This window comes from Eleutherodactylus coqui, chromosome 2, assembly GCF_035609145.1.
Source record: "Eleutherodactylus coqui strain aEleCoq1 chromosome 2, aEleCoq1.hap1, whole genome shotgun sequence".
Classification (NCBI taxonomy): domain Eukaryota; kingdom Metazoa; phylum Chordata; class Amphibia; order Anura; family Eleutherodactylidae; genus Eleutherodactylus; species Eleutherodactylus coqui.
The window spans coordinates 172,373,718-172,392,287 of record NC_089838.1 but is presented as its reverse complement, the minus strand read 5'-3'; the positions used below and the strand labels follow the sequence as shown (position 1 = coordinate 172,392,287).

Sequence of the window (18,570 nt, the reverse complement as noted above, 5' to 3'; positions counted from 1 at the left end):
AGTACACTTTTTCAGTCCTCTCAAGGTCGCTGCCTATCACTGCAGCTGTTTCACGGGTGCAGGGCAGATGAGCAGGGACTAGCTGCTGTTGCATCAGGCTTGAGATTTTGGGAAGTCTCATGAGATTTCGAAACCTTAAGCATCAGGGCTTTCTTAGCATGGAATCGGTACACTTGCTAGGCTGTACCTCTTCCCAGCTGTAAAGGCAGGTTTATGTCATATTCTCTGCCTTATACTTACCTTGCTGTATAGGTCTCTCCTACGTCTCTCTCTGTCTATCCTACAATTTCTTCAAGATGCCTTTGATTTAGATCTCAGTATAATACCCTCAAAGTGTATTTCATAGCCATTAATGCTCTCATTTAGACCAAAAAGATTTTTTAGGGGCATCAGAAATTTGAGGCATCTCCTGCTGTAATCCTGGGATTTTTCTGTGGTACTGAAGCAGTCAAGCTTCTCGTCCTTTTGAGCTATTGCAAGATTCCTCTCTTCAATATCTGACTTGGAAGACTCTCCCGTTAGCTCCTGTAACGACTACGAAAAGAGCTGGTGAGTTGAAGGCACTCTTATCTGAAGAGTTTCTGTTAAAGGTAGCATCTGAAAGCAACTTTAACCAAGAGACATTTTTGCCTAGCTTTAAATTTGGAGGATTCTTCAGATCGTCATCCACTAGATGTAAAGAGTGATGCAAAAATATTTGAGAGATCTAGGATTTTCAGGAAATCGGAATCTATTCTTCCTTCAGTGTCAGGGCCCTTGTAAGGGTCAAGAGTAACTAAATCCTGCCTTAGTCATTGGATCAGGAACACAATCACCGGTTATGAGTTATGGAATCTTCTGAGTCCTGGAGGTCTTTGAGGTCACTCCAAGAGGACCATAGCAACATTCTGGGCAGAGAGGAAGCATGGATGAGATCTGTCGGGCAGCCTCTTGGCCATCAGTGTGTACCTCCGCAAGGAATTACAGACTAAAGTCCCTGGCTGCGGGTGAGGCATCCTATGGCAAGAAAGTTCTAGAAAGTGCTGTTATATAGCTTTCCCCCCTTTTTAGTTATCACTTTGCTTTTCCCTTCTCTGCTACCTGAGAATGATAGGGAAAGTTTACATTTACTCACTGAAATGTTTCGCTGCTTACTTATTCTGGTTTTCTGTCTCGGAGGATACTTTATAATATGGAATGTTGTGATTGGTTAATTGTTTGAATTGATGCTCTTTTTTTATTCTGTCCTAGCTGGGTTCATGAGGAATATTAACGCTCTATGCCACCTTTGGACTCATGGAAAGGAAACATTAATGGACTGGATTAAGTGGCTGAACACAGTAGGACAACTGTATCAGGTGCCAACCTCCCACTAGGCAAACTGTACTCTCAACTATGACCAAATACGCTGAACTAATATCGGAAACATGTCAGCAGAAGTGATTTTGTCATGGGTTGCTGTCAAATTGGACTTTAATTTGTAACTAATAAAGTGAAGTTTTTAAATTTTGATTCCCTAGAAGTGGACTTTTCTCTTTTTCCTTCCATGGTTTTCCTGTATATGTCTAGTCAGGTGTTGCCTGTGCGGTTTCCATGAAGCGTGGATCAGGCTTGTGAGCTGGTTTTTCTTTTCTCTTTATCTCGCTCTCAATTTCCCGGAGGGTAATGTATGGCTGGCAGCATTGGAGACGCCAACCACATTACCTGACATCATTGCTGCCTAGATTCCCTGTCCAGAGAACCACCTCCGTTACAGTCTCTGCCTCTCCTAACCTGGAATGTGCAGGACCTACCATGTCCTTGTTCTGTGTAAGTCTGTCTGTTAAGGAGCGCTCCCAGATTGTTCTTCACTACTCTGTGGGATTCCGTCTAGGAGTTTCATCATAGGTGCTGAAAACAGCATTATGATGGAACCCCAGAATTAAAATGGATGAAACGTCTGAACATCCTTCAGCCATTGTTCATATCAGCGTTTTGTTTGCAGTTTTCCTGTTCCATCTTAAGACCAGAAAAATTAAAAAACAAAAACTGATCCAGTAAAATCCCAAAGATTTCAATGGTACTTATTTTGCTTCACTTTGCTTCAGTTCCATCTGGTTTCTGTTTTTTGATGGAAAAAAAGACAAACAAAAAAAACAGAATGGACTTTCCCCCCCCCCCCCCTTTAACATTGTACTCTATGGGGGTTGGACACAAACTGAGGGTATTCCTAATTGTGTTCCATGTAACAGTTCTGTATAATACAACTGTGCATATGCAGTTGCAAGCATTTTTCAAAAGGTTTGTACAGAATAAAAAAAAAACATGGCTGCATGCTTCCTAAACAAGTAGCACCCATGTCCACAAGCAATGTTGGGGTATTGTATCTCTGTGCCATTCACTTCAGTGGAGCTGACATGCAATACACAACCATGGACAGGTGGGGCTCTGGTTCTGAAAGAATGCAGCCATATGCTTCTAAAGTTAGAAACCCATTTGAAGGTAAACTCTGTCCTTCTCCCTTCTCTTGCATCCATTCACATTTTCCTAAAAAAAAAACAAACAAGCAAATTCTAATGAAAAAAAAAACATTTTTGTAGTGCTCTAACCTTCTTTACGCCATCGGCATTAGCTTTTGCATCCTTTGAAGATTTCTCAATTGAATTTAAAATGGCAGAATTGGCAGCTGACTTTTTCAGGAGGTCTCCAAGACTTTTTTCAAGGTTTGCAATACGCTGGTTTGCATTAATTAAGGTTTCTTCTGATACTGAAGCTTCTGATTCAATCTGTAAATAAAAGACAACTTGATTAGAAACCGTAAACTGATTAAATTACGAAATACTCATTTTATTTTAAAATATTAGAAATGCTAAAAAGAGTTCTATGGTATTACTGAATTAAGTGGACTGCATTTCCAAGATATTATGATCTATTGGTGGTACCACGCCTTATTTCTCGTGAAAAACTAATCATTCGGTACATTAATTGCTTTAAATTTGGTTATTTTTAACTTACGGAAGTGAGTAGGTTGTTTGTTCCTTTTATGTCATCATCAGCCTGTTTAATGGCTTTTTCAGCTGCAGTTTGGGCTTTGTCAGCTTCCTCCAGGGCTTCTTTCACCATGTCAGCTGTGGCCTTAATATCTGATGCTGATTTGCTGTGATCACAAATCAACTTTTAAGTTAATTACACGGGAAAAAGCTGAAACTATTATGGCTTTCCTCTTGATAAAAATATCCTTTAACAGCAAGAAAGGATAAACTATTGTTCTCCAGTTTCCTAGTATTTTTACCATTCAAATCAGCTTATGACTCTACATCTGTAATTGTCAGTGTCCCGTAGTTATCACTATCCTTGAAGTAAGGGAATAGGAATACCAAACTATTACCAACTCCATTTTTCCATTAACATGAAAGAATCACATTTCTATGGGGAATAGTCCATTGTACCTCAATGATTACTACTGGACAAAATAGGTATTGGACAAGTTGGGTTGTTTTCTTTCACTAGCTTAAAGGAGATGTCTCGAGGCAGGAGTGGATTTTTTTTTTTTGCCCAGTCCCCCTAATTAAGCATACATTACTAAGCCCCCCTGTAAATGACTTTTCTAGCTGGTTTGTACTTACCGTTCCAGCGTTTCAGCAACTTATAAAAATTTTCCCAAGATGGCCGCCGGCTCTTTTCCCATCGCTTGCTGTAGCCCGACGTGCGCGCTCCCGAGACGCTACCAGCTGTGTCTCCCTGACAACCAGACGCCCCGCAGCCGCCGACCGGACCCCTGGAGTGAACACGGCCGACCAGGCAGCAGGTAACCGGCGCAGCCCCCCCATCGCAGCGACAGCCCCCCCCATCAAGCGACAGCACCCCCATCACAGCGGCAGCCCCCCCATCACAGCGGCAGCCCCCCCCCATCAAGCGACAGCGCCCCCATCACAGCGACAGCCCCCCCCATCAAGCGACAGCGCCCCCATCACAGCGGCAGCCCCCCCATCAAGCGACAGCGCCCCCATCACAGCGGCAGCCCCCCCCATCAAGCGACAGCGCCCCCATCACAGCGGCAGCCCCCCCATCAAGCGACAGCGCCCCCATCACAGCGACAGCCCCCCCCCATCAAGCGACAGCGCCCCCATCACAGCGGCAGCCCCCCCCATCAAGCGACAGCGCCCCCATCACAGCGGCAGCCCCCCCCATCAAGCGACAGCGCCCCCATCACAGCGGCAGCCCCCCCCCCATCAAGCGACAGCGCCCCCATCACAGCGGCAGCCCCCCCCATCAAGCGACAGCGCCCCCATCACAGCGACAGCCCCCCCCCATCAAGCGACAGCGCCCCCATCACAGCGACAGCGCCCCCCCCCCGGCCCATCACTTACCTGGGCGGCAGGACGGCGGGACAGCTGGGCGGCTTCTCGGGACAGCTGGGCGGCTCTGCACCTTCCTCTAACAGAGGATGGTACAGAATGGCCGCTCCAGCGCGCTCCCGAGCAGTGACAGCTCGTCTGCGCATGCGCAGAAGAGCTGTAGCGGGGAGCACACTGAAGCGGCTTGTGCTGAAAGGAGAAGAACGGACTGCGCAAGCGCGTCTAAAAAAGCAAGCTGCCAGCGATTTTAGATGGATCCATGGAGACGAGGACGCTAGCAACGGAGCAGGTAAGTGGATTAACTTCTGTATGGCTCATATTTAATGCACGATGTATATTACAAAGTGCATTAATATGGCCATACAGAAGTGTATAACCCCACTTGCTGCCGCGAGACAACCCCTTTAACAAGTAACAAATTTACCAGACATTTTTTGTTCACATCGCAATCAGTCTTAAAGATACAGTAACTCATTATTATACTGTTAGAATTCCGTTTATTAATTTACTAGAATTTTGGAAACCCCTTTCTGGCTAAATTAAGAAAGTCATACTGTCACAGCACTGTGGCAAAATTCTAGCTTTGTTAATGACTGTAATCTTGTCCTTCAGGTTAATTGGCATGCAAAAAGTCCTGATGACTTATTATTGCAAGTAGCCACAGCAGTTCTAGTCCCAATAATTACCTGGACTCTTTGGCTTCTTCTAAAAGAGCCTCTGCTCTGGCTATATCTCCAGCACTTTGTTGAAGAATTGTTTCCACTCCAGAAAGACTTTCCACACGTTCACGAATATCCTCCGTTAAAGCCTGTAACTGCTCAGGAGTAGTTGGCATCTCCATTTTAAGAACCTCATTAGCAACAGCTTCAATACTCTTTAGGTCAGCTCCATCCTCTGTTAGTAAAAATATAACAAGAAACAAGCAATATTATCTATTGCATACTTTAATAAAAGTGCTGAGATAGCCCATTATGCTATCTGCCTGGAAGCACTATATATTGTACCCTAGTACAATGCTTTCCAGTGTCTATAGGGCTTATCTGATATTTAAGTCCCTCACCTGTCTACAATGCTTTCTGGCTTCATGTTTGAAGTTTGTCAAGTTTGAAATTAAAAGTATGAAAACATTAAATTGAACGCCCACCTTTTAACATCATGGCATTCCAACATACTATTCCAATGAATTTCCCAGTATATCTTGATCTGAATTGTACCTCTGTTTTACTGATAAAACTACAGTGTTTCCCAAACTCCAGTCCTCATGGACCCCCACAGGTCATGTTTTCAGGAAATCCTATAGTAAGAACATCTGTGGCAATGTCTGAGGCACTGACAATAGATACATCACCTGCGCAATATTGAGGAAATGCAGAAAACATGACCGGTGGGCATCTATGAGGACTAGAGTTTGGGAAACACTGATTTAGGTCTAAGGCCCACGGCCGGATTTCCACCGGGTTTCACCGCAGCTATTAGGTTCTATTGAATGTGAAATTACCCGCGGCATGTCCTACGCGGGCATACGCGCGGACGACTTCTATTGTAGGCAATGAAAGCCGGCCGTCACACTATGAATTTTTGAAAGTGAGGAGGAAAAAGTATAGTTATTCACAGTATGATTTGTATTTTTCAATGGTAATATTTAATGTAGCATATAATGTACTGAAAAACTTTCAAAGATTTCTAAGTGGAGTGAAATTGATAAAAACCTGCAATTTTACCATCTTTGTGGGGGGTATTGTTTTTATGGTGTATACACTATTATAAAAATGACACGACTTTCCAAAACTTCTATCTCACAGCTCTAATAAGACTGACTGAACTGCACTTGTGCATATGAAAGGGTTAACCGTTTGTCAGTGGAGGGGGGAACTGAGCTTACTGAATGCAGAGAGGAGAGAGCAAAGACACAGCCTGCTCTGCACATGCTCACCCTATGTGCTGAAGGCAGGGACAGGGCTATTACATAGAAGGGAAGGCAGGATGAACTTAGCTTGCTTGGCTAGAATGAAAAACTACTGGAGGACATATCTAGGAGCAACCAAAAATAAATGCGCGACAGGATGTTTATGGGGGTGAGAAGTATTTGCAAAGCTTAATGATTTTAGGTTTAGGACACATTGAGCAACCAATGTGATCTTGGGAATACCCCTTTAAGAATTTAAAGGGGTTGTCTCGTGAAATCAAGTGGGGTTATACACTTCTGTATGGCCATATTAATGCACTTTGTAATATACATCGTGCATTAAATATGAGCCATACAGAAGTTATTCACTTACCTGCTCCATTGCTAGCGTCCCCGTCGCCATGGTTCCGTCTAATTTCGGTGTCTTCTTGCTTTTTTAGACGCGCTTGCGCAGATGGGTCTTCTCCCTTCGGCTCCGCTCGGCAGCATCGGCGTTTTGGCTCCGCCCCCTTGTACGCGTCATCGCGTAGCTCCGCCCCTGTCACGTGCCGATTCCAGCCAATCAGGAGGCTGGAACTGGCACACATCATGGGGCGGAGCTACGCAATGATGCGTACAAGGGGGCGGAGCCAAAACGCCGATGCTGCCGAGCGGAGCCGAAGGGAGAAGACCCATCTGCGCAAGCGTGTCTAAAAAAGCAAGAAGACACCGAAATTAGACGGAACCATGGCGATGGGGACGCTAGCAACGGAGCAGGTAAGTGAATAACTTCTGTACGGCTCATATTTAATGCACGATGTATATTACAAAGTGCATTAATATGGCCATACAGAAGTGTATAACCCCATTTGATTTCGCGAGACAACCCCTTTAAGCAGCACAGATAAGTTCAAAGGTGAGCGCAAGGAAACATCTGTAGGCATCTTTACAATTGCTATTGTCCATTTTGCATGTAGAGAGAAAATATACATACGATTTAAGAAGTCTTTAATTTGTTTAATGAGATTTCTTAGATCTTCATTGCTTTTGTTAACTTTTTCCTTTGTTGCATTTGCTTTATGAAGAACATTTTGGGCAGTTTGTTTAGCCTCTTCTGCCTTCAGCTTCGACTCAGCAACCTCGAAAATGGTAAAAAATACACAAATGACTTTAGTTCAGAAATCTTACTGCAGTGTGAACAGTGTGAAGGATGGTAGCTGTTTGATACATTGCTATTATATGTATTGTTTGACACACTTCACAAAGTGTCCTGAAACAGTGTGATTAATACTACTGATATCAATATCGTTCTATTTCTTAAGCCAATGAGCTTTAATATATTGATGGGAAATCAAAATAATTCATGGTTTTATGTTCAAACTGTCAAGTTCACAAATGTGAAACATTCATTCCAATTTTATGTTTGGTTATTCACTAAGAAAGGGATTAGTGTGAAACTTGATAGTTTGTATTCACTTTTTGCCAATTATTACTAGACACAACAACTGAATATGAGAAATAGTTTTTTATGGTGCATTTGGCAAATGTAAGTCCTACAAAAGCATAGCTGGACTTTTTATCAGAATTATAATGTTGGTCATATCATTTACCAGTTTAGAGAGTTCTTCCACTTCTGCCATAGCACTCAGAATCTCTCTATCAAACTTCATAGTGGTTTTCCAAGCAGTATCAGCAGTATGAACCAAACCATCACAGCCTTGCCCACCACATTTCCTTTTGCCATCTTCTGTTGTGCAACCAAGGCCTCCACATTGTGAATCTTCACATGATACGCCAAATGGATTTCCACAAGTCTAGAAGAAAATCAGTAGACTCATACCATCACATCTAGTAAATACTACTCAAACATAGTCTATAAATACCATACATACAGCTACAAAATCACAGGAACCTGTGATAGTGTATTTTGCCAATGTGTTGTAGTGCAAAACTGTTTGCCTTTATGATAGTTTATGGATATATGATATGCACATTTTTTGAGATCAAGACCCGAGCAGAGATAAAAAAAACAGCTCAGCAACATAGAAAATCAAAAGGCCACAAGACATCTCTGCTGTAGATCTGCACACTATAGGCTGACCCAAACTAAGTGTGGATGGTTTGTCAGTTATTTGGAATTTTGATTTTGCTTTGCTTCTCTGTTCTATTGGATAATTTATAGCAACTTTTTTTTTAATCTATTCCACTGAAGCAACCTTCCAGTTCGAAATAAAAATTTCACTATGCATGCAAAATGTATAGTTTATATACCAGGTTCCCTCTTTTTCAATGTTTGTCCCATTTCTGATCCTCTCTTCATGTATGTAAAATAGCCAGATTCCCAGACTACCCTTTATACAATGTACTTCCACAGTCTGAGGCACTCCTCCGGCTCTTGAATAGACCAGGGCTGATAATGTCAAGAATCCTCCTATATTTTATCTTCAACTGCAGGCCCCTTGCCTCAAGAGCAGGGAAGAGTGTCTCTGACTACTGGTCCATCCAAAAGCAGGGAGGAGTGTCTCAGACTACTGAAACACACTGCAAATATGGTAATCTGAGAATCTAAACACCATTTTATGATCATAAAGAGGGGCGAGATGGGACAAATTGTAGCAGCAGCCTTGAAAAGGAAGGCCCCAGATATGTTTACTAAAGATTCTGCATGTATAGTGAATAGAGTTGAGCGAACATGTTCGTCCGAATATTAGCATACTCGAAGGTGCTTGTTACTTGAGCGAGTACCACTCCATGTTCGACCCCTCCCCACATTACCACTTCCTGCTGTGAAGTGAGAGAGTGTGAGAGAGAGAAAGAGAGAGAGAGAAACAGACAGACAGACTCCGATTGACTTTAACCCCTTGAGTGGCGGGTTTCCTACCACCCTGTCGTGCCCACCAGGGCAGGTTTTTTAAAATGGTCTAATCATTGAATTTCAACTAATTTTGCAGTTGCGTCTCAAGAGCCATAACTTTTTCATTTTTCCATTGACATGGCCATATGAGGGCTTGTTTTTTGCGGGACAAGTTGTGATTTTTTAAACAGGAGGGAGGAAAAAAAGAAATGGGGAAAAAAGAAAAAAAGGGGCCATGTCATTAAGGGGTTAAATAATGTATTAACTTCCTTCTCTGGGTCATTACGACGCACGGATACCACATGTGTGATTGTATTTTTGATTTTTTACAAAGTAAAGGGAGACAAGTGTTTTTATAATTTTTTTTAAATAATGTTTTAACTTTTTTTTTTTTAAACTTTTTTTTTTTACATAGACTGCAGCATGTAAAGGGTTAACACAGCAGAGATCGGAGGTTTTCTCTGATCTCTGCTGTAAGAGCAGGTACCTAGCTGTCCTCTCACAGCCAAGCACCAAGCTCTCCCTGCCACAGAGACCATCGGCTTGCTTCTGACAAGCCGATGGTCTCTATGGCAACCTGTAAACAAAGCAGGACATTGCCGATATGCCGGCAATATCTTCTGCTGGTTTTTCAAAGCCCTTGCTTTGTTCTTTGTGGGTCTGTGCAGGCAGAGCACACTGTCACAGCTTGTGGCATTGTGCTTTGCAGCTCCCATAGTGATACATAGCCCGGAAATCTTCCGGGCTATGTCACTATGAGCAGTGGAGCTCGTCCCAGAAAATTTCCGGGCGTGCCACTCAAGGGGTTAATGGGGTTCGTTACTCGAATAGAGCTCTCAAATATTACGAAAAGCTCAACTCGAATAACGAGCACCTGAGCATTTTGGTGCTCGCACGTGTCTAATAGTGAATTTTTTTTACTGTGAACTGAAGGGTCACTTTACTATCATATGAAGAATTTATTATTTAAGGCAATTATAATTTAAGATACCTTTTCAGACACAGAAGAAAGGTCCAAATTCTGGATCTCACCAGCAAGTTCATTCAACATATGTGACTGTTCATTTTGTATTCGCTGAAAAATATCCTCCTTTTCATCTATAAGACCTTCCACTTCCTTCCGTGTAGCAGCTGAGTGCTCAAGAATGCTATCTACGTTGACTGCTGAGGCATTGACCTTTACTTCTGCATCTAGAGACATCTGGAAATATTCATTGATGCTGTCCATTGCTCCTGCAAACATAGTATAGTATACATTTGTGTATTACATTCCCAATCACACTCCAAACAATACGGACAACTTGACAGTTTTATTAACCCCTACTTTTTGGGAAATAAGTGTAGGACAGGTTGGATTTTCATCATTCTAGTTCTGTTTCCTCTGAAGCCAAGTAATGCCAGAGTGGTTTGGTAGCCACTAATAACCTTATTTAATAGAACATGCATGCTCAGATGAGGTAAGCATGCCAATCAGAAAACTTCTTTGAGTTTGTAGCAAGTTTTGGGCATTGCACATATTATACTGGTCTTTTTCCATTAAAACAGGTGCAGATAACAAACATAGGAGGGTAGGAAGGGGATGTATAGATGAATCAGGTATATTTTAGGCTATGTTATTTTCTAATTATTCATACTCTGTACCACTGCAGGTTAAGAGTTAAATTAGTCTTAAACTAAATAAAACTACAACTGCTATATGCATACTACATACGATTTTATAAATCATGGGGTGTATCAAAAGAAGTCTAGGGGCACATAACGAGAACATTGATCTTCCTCTTTACAAGTCACTGGTCAGACCACACATGGAATATTGTGTACAGTTTTGGGCACCAGGACTTAAGAAAGGGTTCAAAGGTTGGCAAATAAAGTAACAAACGGAATGGTTGGACTACAATACCAAGAGAGGTTATCAAAATTGGGGTTATTTAGTTTAGAAAAAAGATGGCTGAGAGGTGACCTAATAACTATGTATAACAATACAGAGATCTCTCCCTCGATCTATTTATACCAAGCACTGTGACTGTAAAGAGGGGGCAGCCTCTACATCTAGAGGAAAGAAGATTTCTACACTGACATAGAAGGGGGTTCTTTACTGTAAGAGCAGTGACACTGTGGAACTCTTTGCCTGAGGATGTGATGATGGTGAACTTACTAAAAGAGTTTAAGAGGGGCATGGATGACTTTACAGTATAGAATTACTCAGAAGAGTTGTTGATCCAGGGATTATTCTGATTAACGGATAAGGCGTCGGGAAGTAATTAGATTTTCCTAAAATGAGGAAAATTGGCTCCTGTCTCATGGTTTTGTTTTGCTTTTGCCTTCCTCTGTATCAAAACTTCAGGATAATAGGTGAAACTGGATATAAATGTCTTTTTTCCAGTCTTATATACTATGTTACTATGTCTCAATCTCCAACTGGAGACTATTTTGAGTTGTCCATAACCGGTCACCATGTATGTGATTCTGTCTGACAAGCACTAAGGTACATCTCGTTCCGCAGTGTGCTGTCTGTTTCTGGTACAAATGGCCAGTGTAACTTGCAAGCAAATTGGTTGTTGCCGCAGTGGTAGAGTGTGCAAATAATTCTTAGAACTCTGTCGGAAGAGGTTGGGTCAATCTGAATTCATAAAATCCCTGGAGCCTCCTGAATGCATTGTCGAGGATATTACAGTTGTTTACCTGCTGTATTGTTGAGAGCGTGGAAGTCTTTATGTCATTGAAACGATTAATGCATGCCCTAGTAATCTGTCATGTGCTTCCTCGGAGCCACGCCTGACTGGCTGGATCTATAAGAGACTAACTTGATTCTGCAAGGGCTAAAAAGCTGTGACAGATTTGCCAAGTACCATAATTGTGTTGCAAATTTTTGAAACTGTGTGTCAAGTTAAAAGGACTGCACTGCTAATTCTGCTGCCAAGGAAAGACTGTTTGGCTACAACATGTTTTCCGCTTCCTAAGCTATCTGTGGGACCCACACATTATCAGTAAATGCTGCAGATTTTCTGTGTAGAAAATTCCACAGTATTTACGGTATATACTAAGTAAAAAATCTCATCCACATGGTGTAGGAAAAAAAAAAATCAGCACAGAATCTGCAGTGGAACCAGCATGCAATGTGGATTTTGATATCCACAGCATGTCAATTTATGGCACGGATTTCATCGCTTTAAATAATGTGGTGGTATATGCATCAATACCCACGTGTTACATGAGGATTTTAGTGCAGATTTAGACACAAATCCAGACCAAAAGCAGCAGCAGTTTTTCTACTGCTGCATGTGAATATAGCCTCAATGTAACACAGCCAGGAAAAAGCTACATATGTGTTGATGTTAGGGTGATTGCCATTTTTAGGCATGCTGCTTTTCTAGCAAATAATTAAAATGTAACTGTAAAAACTTACCTCGAACATTAGAAATCTTCATGTACTCCAATTGTTCTCCAAGCTCTTTCATTGCTTTACTGACACCATCAGCATCTGCCTGCAGGGCAGCAAGCTTTTCTGAACCATTGAGGTTGATCTCTGCAAGCTTCTGTTCTACTTCTGCAACTTTTTCCAAAAGCTCTGATTTTAGTTTCCTAGCAAAATAACAGAAAATACAGCTATAAGTTAGCACAATGTTTTTGATATCAAGCGGATCTATGAAACAACATGGTGAATGAAGTATAAATACCTTGGTCATGCAATATGCTAAACAGCAAAATTTAAAGGGTTATACCAGAATGCACATTTATCATCTATTAACAGGATAGGTGATAAATATCTGATTGCTGGAGGCCCCACCACAACCACAAGAATGTGGGTCCTGAGCGCTCCGTTGCTCCTTACTTCACGATCACAATGAGAAGGAGTTTAAATAGAGAGGCAGACCAGTATGTGGACCGCTTCACTTTAACGGAGTCTGCCATAGGATTCATGCTGCCTGGACTATGGGCAGCATGAAGCCAGAACAGGAATGCCCATTACTCCCATGAGTGTTCAATCCTAAAATGCTGCAGTGTTTCAGAATAAATACAGTTTTAAGTTTGACTCTGAGCTGAACTCCGACTCACAGGGGCGGGCCATTATGGTTTCTTCTCTCCTGCTGCATGCAGAGCGACAGCTCTGTCTCTTTGCAAGGCAGAGAGAGGAGCAGTCAGTCTTCATGCAGTGGGCGAGAAACCAGCACGGCCCGCCTCCATGACAGAGCTTAGCTAAGAGTCAAACTTCCAACTGTATTTATTCTGAAACATTGCAGAGTTTCAGACTAAAACAGCTACTGGGGCAATAGGCATCTCTTTCTCGGGTTCATGCTGCCCATAGTTCATGCAGCATGTCAGAAGGGCTGAGGAAAACAACCCAAACCCTATACTTACAGTAGCTGTTTCCATTCGCTTCACCATTCAACAGGGCAGTTGAGATCCCTGATCTGGAGGCCCCAGCAATCATACATTTACCCCATGGTTAGGTAATAAATGTTGATTGTGGCTGAACCCTATTAAGCTGCCCATATACTTACTGTAAGATTGACTGCAGATGTTATACCTGGCCATATATGCCACCTCTTCAGACAGGTACTACTGAAAATGTTATATATAATTACCTTTTTTAGCAGTTAACATTATCAGGTGAGCTGGTGGAAAATACAAATTTGTATCCAATGAATTCTAATCTCTTCTTGATTGCCATACAGATGCCACACAACTGTTCAAATTAGAAAGGTCACTACTAGAGATGAGCGAACGTACTCGTTTAGAGTAATTACTCGATCGAGCACCGTGATTTTCGAGTACTTCAGTACTCGGGTGAAAAGATTCAGGGGGCGCCGGGGGGCGGGGGGAGGCGTGGCGGCGCGGGGGGTAGCAGCGGGGAACAGGGGGGAGCCCTCTCTCTCTCCCTCACTCCCCGCTGCAACCCCCCACTCACCCACGGCGCCCCCCGAATCTTTTCGCCCGAGTACGGAAATACTCGAAAATCGCGGTGCTCGGGCGAAAAAGGGGCGTGGCCGAGTAGGCTCGCTCATCTCTAGTCACTACATATTTCTCAACCCATATGCCTATCATTCTGTCATATCTATCATATACTTACTCTGCCTCTTCAAAAAGATTGTCAATGTTCTTAAGTGACTGTGCAGCAGGATTCTTGGAGATAATGTTTTGAATTTCCTCCAATTTTTCCTGGACTCCACCGATGGTTTTCTGATACGGTCCAATAACTCCAGTGACTTTCAAAGCATTGGCATGGTCTAAAAGTTTGTTTGTCTTGTTGGAGAGCTCTTTGATGATGACATCCCAGAGGGCAAAACACTTATGACAGGGAGCACAGTTTGGGAAAATGCCCGAGTAACCTCGTGCACATTTATCACAACGCACTCCTTCCATTCCTTCATTACAAATGCAGTGTCCATCGGACCGGTCACACTGAGGGGTCTGTATACCTCTCGAGTCACAGTCACAAGCTGCAAAAAATACAAACCTGATGTAAAATTCATGACACATCCCATTTGACTTATACACCTAGAAAAAAATGCCTGCATAATTCTTTAACAAAAAGACAAAATAAGTAATATTTATACCTCTGCTCCTCTTATTCAAAAGAAAAAAAGTCTGAAAATTCTGAATGTTTTTTACATTTTATTTTAGGAGAGATTTTAAAACATGATTGGCAACACATACTTTAGATACATTTTTAATGTTTTTTCTTAGTATAGAATATTTATCCTTAATAGAGATGAGCGAGTATACTTGCTAAAGGCAATTGCTCGAGCGAGCATTGCCTTTAGCGAGTATCTCCCCCGCTCGAGACTGCAGGTTCGGATGCCGGCGTAGGGGAGCGGTGAGTAGCGGCTGTCAGCAGGGGGGAGAGAGGGAGAGAGAAATCTCCCCTCCGTTCCGCCCTGCTCTCCCCCGCAGCTCCGTGCCCGCTGCCGGCACCCGAACCTGCAGTCTCGAGTGGGGGAGATACTCGCTAAAGGCAATGCTTGCTCGAGCAATTGCCTTTAGCGAGTATACTCGCTCATCTTTAATCCTTAACAAAGACTCGTATCTTTTTCTATTTTGTTGATTAGCTTGTATGAGAGCTTAATTTTTGCATAGTGAGCCGTCATGTTTATCAGTACCATTTTGGGAAACATATCGGTTTGCTAACTTCCTATTCAAATTCTGGCATTTGTTTTTTTACGGCCTTCAACTTGCAGGATAAATATTGTGATATTTTAATAGTACAGAATTTTCGTACACGTGCAGGACTATATAGCCAACTATGTATGGCAACTCTGGATTTCTTCAGCAGGGTCTGGGCTGCCATACTAGCCAATAGGCACCCCTTGATCACGTTGTGGGGGATGCCAATGAGGAGTGGAAAGGGGTCCCCCCCTCCCGCTGACTGTTTAATGCACGATCAGCTTTTTAAATTGATATCTAAAGAGTTAACTGTCACGATCAAAGCCAACTCTGACCACGGAAGCTTGTAGCCGTTGGGTACAGAGTAGACTCAGGCCCCAATCTTGCTCCATAGACACTTTACTCGCCTAATGAAAATTTATGTCAGGCGGGCGTAAAGTGGTTCCAGGGTGTGGGTAAATATAAAAACTACATCACCTTGCTCCCTGTCACCTGCCCTAACAGCAACATTAAGGCCCATTTAGACACAACTATTATCGCTCAAAAGCCGTCTTTTGAGTGATAATTGTTGTGTGTAACTGCACCCATCCTGCAGTTTTCATTATCCTGTCGCTCCTCCTTATCTTTCAGCGTGCTGAAAGACAATGATGAGTCTTATCAGGGATTCACAGCGGGATACAGCTGATACCATTGTTTTAGCTGTATCCTGCTCCCTGATAACGGGTTGAGTATGAAGAACAAAGCGGTCCAGCTCTGTTCTTCATACCTGGCATGGAGTGCTTGGCTGTATAACAGCCGGGCGCTCCGTGCAGAAAACATCTGGATGCAGAAGACAAGCGGGGACACCCCACTTGTCTTCTGCATCCTCCGCTCCGAGCGCCGGGCTGTTTAACATCCAGGCTCTCGGAGCGGAGAACAGCTGTATGCAGAAGACAAGCGGGGACACCCCACTTGTCTTCTGCATTCTCCGGTCCGAGCGTCGGGCTGTGGGAACTGTGGATGCAGAAGACCAGCGGGGACACCCCGCTTGTCTTCTGCATCCTCTGCTGGCAGCGCAAGATGACTGCTCATCTTGAGCGATCATCTTGCACTGTAAATGACACAACGATAATTGCTCAAAAGTCGCTTGAGCAACATTTTTTATGCGCTTATCGTTGCGTCTAAACCAGCCTTAACTTAGTTCATGTTGCTTTAGTCAGCTGACAGGTTCCCTTTAAGCGTCTGTCAGTCATCTTATGTAAAGAGCTTTCTCGCGGAAATCTCGCAGAATGTCTGATGCGGGACCACACGCGGATTTGAAGTGTCTTTTCCGGCTGTATTCCACTACAGAAGTCTCTCCCCATAGAGAGAAGAGAGCCCACAGCGGAACTGGCGATACAATTGACATGTCGTGGATTGGAATTCCATGCCGCATGACAGTTTCCACGCGGCTTATCCGAAGCAGACTGTCGGCAAATCTTGTCCACTCTGCTGTTTAGTCTCCAGTTTAAAAATTCTGCAAAAATTACGCCCCGTGTGAACACAACCTTACAAGGTGGGTTTTCCACTTATGTGCAGAATGGATCATATGCATATATTAAGAACAGTAGTGTTGATTAATATGGTCTCACAGACTCCACAATAAGCATATTTTCTTTTTGTAAAAAGAACAAACTGAAAGATCTGTGGAAATGTCTGCAGTGATTAGGATCTCCTGTGGTGTCTTTCAAAGAGAACTATTTCCTTCAGTGCACAACAAAGATTCTTCCAAGGAGGGCCACAACTTATTTTACATAAAGATCAAATCCAGGAAGGAACACCAAACAGGAGAGCCATTAAAATCTCAATGAAATGAATGTCCAGCTAAAATTAAACATAAGAGATCTTTTGATATTCAGGAAGCCCTAAAGTTATGTTCTGCTATTTAACTCATTATCTGTTCAATGTCAGAAAATGCATTTTATTGCAAGAAAGGAAAACATAATTTACTTTCAATAACTGGAAACTATGCATTTTAATATACACAAAAACTGTATTAGAGCTCATCTTTTAGTGGCTATCGATAATTAATCCAACGTGAATTTCAGTGAAAATCTACATCAGAAATCTGTGTGCTTGTTGCAAACTTCTGATGCAGCGCAGACATGTGAACACACCATAGGAAACCATTGGTTCTAGCAGACATGCTCTTTTTTGCGCACATAGGTATGCGCAAAAAAACACACATCTGACTTCGCCCTAAATGAGGGGGTGAAATCAGTGTCAAAATCCGTACCAAATACGCATCAAAATATGTACATGTGAATTTTGAAGAGGATTTTGAGAAGTGACTCATCACCAATACACCTTGCCTTTTATATAAGCATACATCCATGATGTATATTATTTCTACATTACTAAAAGTGTGCAACAAGCAGAGTATTTTTGGCTATTGCATGTTGGATCTGCCATAGTAATTCATGACAGAAATCTGAGGCTGAGGACTTATTCCCATGAGCGTGGGCAGAACTATGCTCGGCAGCACGGGGGGAATTCATTCCCCTTTGCCAGGTTTCCAAACTGCATGCCAGAGTGCAGGAGTTTGAAAATAACCATGGGAAGATAAGTGCCGCCTGATGGGGCAGGTCCTATCTTTTCTCAGCCATACAATTAGCACCTGAGAAAAGAGGTAATGAAAGTGAGATCAGTGGTTTCGTTTTGCCCCATTATACGTCCATGATAATCACAGCCGTATAAGAAAAGAAAAGCACGCTCATCTAAATCCACCCTGAAATTGGAGTTCTGCCATAAATTTGCATGCACATGTGTATGAAAATTTAGCTTTAGATAATGTGGCAAAACTGCTTGTGGCCAATTGACATAGCTTTTGTGCAGAATTCACACAACTTTTTTTTTTTATATATATACATATGAAGCAGATTTACACTGCATTTAACTCAGGGCTTATTCACAAGAGTGTATATCGGCTGCCGTTTTCACAGTCGGCCGATACACTCTACCATGTGATGCATTGGATTCCAATGCATCAGATCACACAGGCGTATTCCTGCCATGTAAAAGCGTCCGGCCAATATAGAGCCGGGCACTTTTACGCCGGGCAGCAAAGATAGTCCTGGAACTATCTTTTTGCCTGGAAGCCAATGAAAACGGCCGGAGAATGGAGGTGGGAGGGAGTTTAGCAGTGACACTGCTAAACTCCCTCCCCCTTTTCTTCTCCCCTCCGGCTGTTTGCAACGGGAGGGTGCGTGGTGGAGATAAGCTTTCCCCTGCTCGACCCCTCCTATTGCTGGCTGCAGACAAAGGGAGCTTAGCTCTGCCCATGCCCTGCTCCCTCTCATTGCAAACAGCCGAAGGGGAGCAGAGAGGAGGTGAGCCGGCAGGAGGGGGAGTGTGTGAGGGGGAGACAGCTTAGCAGACCATCCGGAAAACAG

At 42.9% G+C, this 18,570-nt stretch overlaps 1 protein-coding gene across 1 annotated transcript in view; it reads right to left on the bottom strand.

Moving 5' to 3' along the window:
* Nucleotides 1-18,570, bottom strand: part of LAMB1 (laminin subunit beta 1) — an 83,404-nt gene that overhangs the window by 4,034 nt on the left and 60,800 nt on the right. Inside the window, exons 25-32 of the mRNA XM_066591918.1 lie at nucleotides 14,127-14,496; nucleotides 12,462-12,637; nucleotides 10,047-10,288; nucleotides 7,812-8,015; nucleotides 7,196-7,340; nucleotides 5,003-5,210; nucleotides 2,974-3,115; nucleotides 2,568-2,744 (exon numbers count right to left, since the gene is read on the bottom strand). Of these exons, the coding sequence (XP_066448015.1) occupies nucleotides 2,568-2,744; nucleotides 2,974-3,115; nucleotides 5,003-5,210; nucleotides 7,196-7,340; nucleotides 7,812-8,015; nucleotides 10,047-10,288; nucleotides 12,462-12,637; nucleotides 14,127-14,496 (1,664 nt within the window). The remainder of the gene's footprint in view (nucleotides 1-2,567; nucleotides 2,745-2,973; nucleotides 3,116-5,002; nucleotides 5,211-7,195; nucleotides 7,341-7,811; nucleotides 8,016-10,046; nucleotides 10,289-12,461; nucleotides 12,638-14,126; nucleotides 14,497-18,570) is intronic.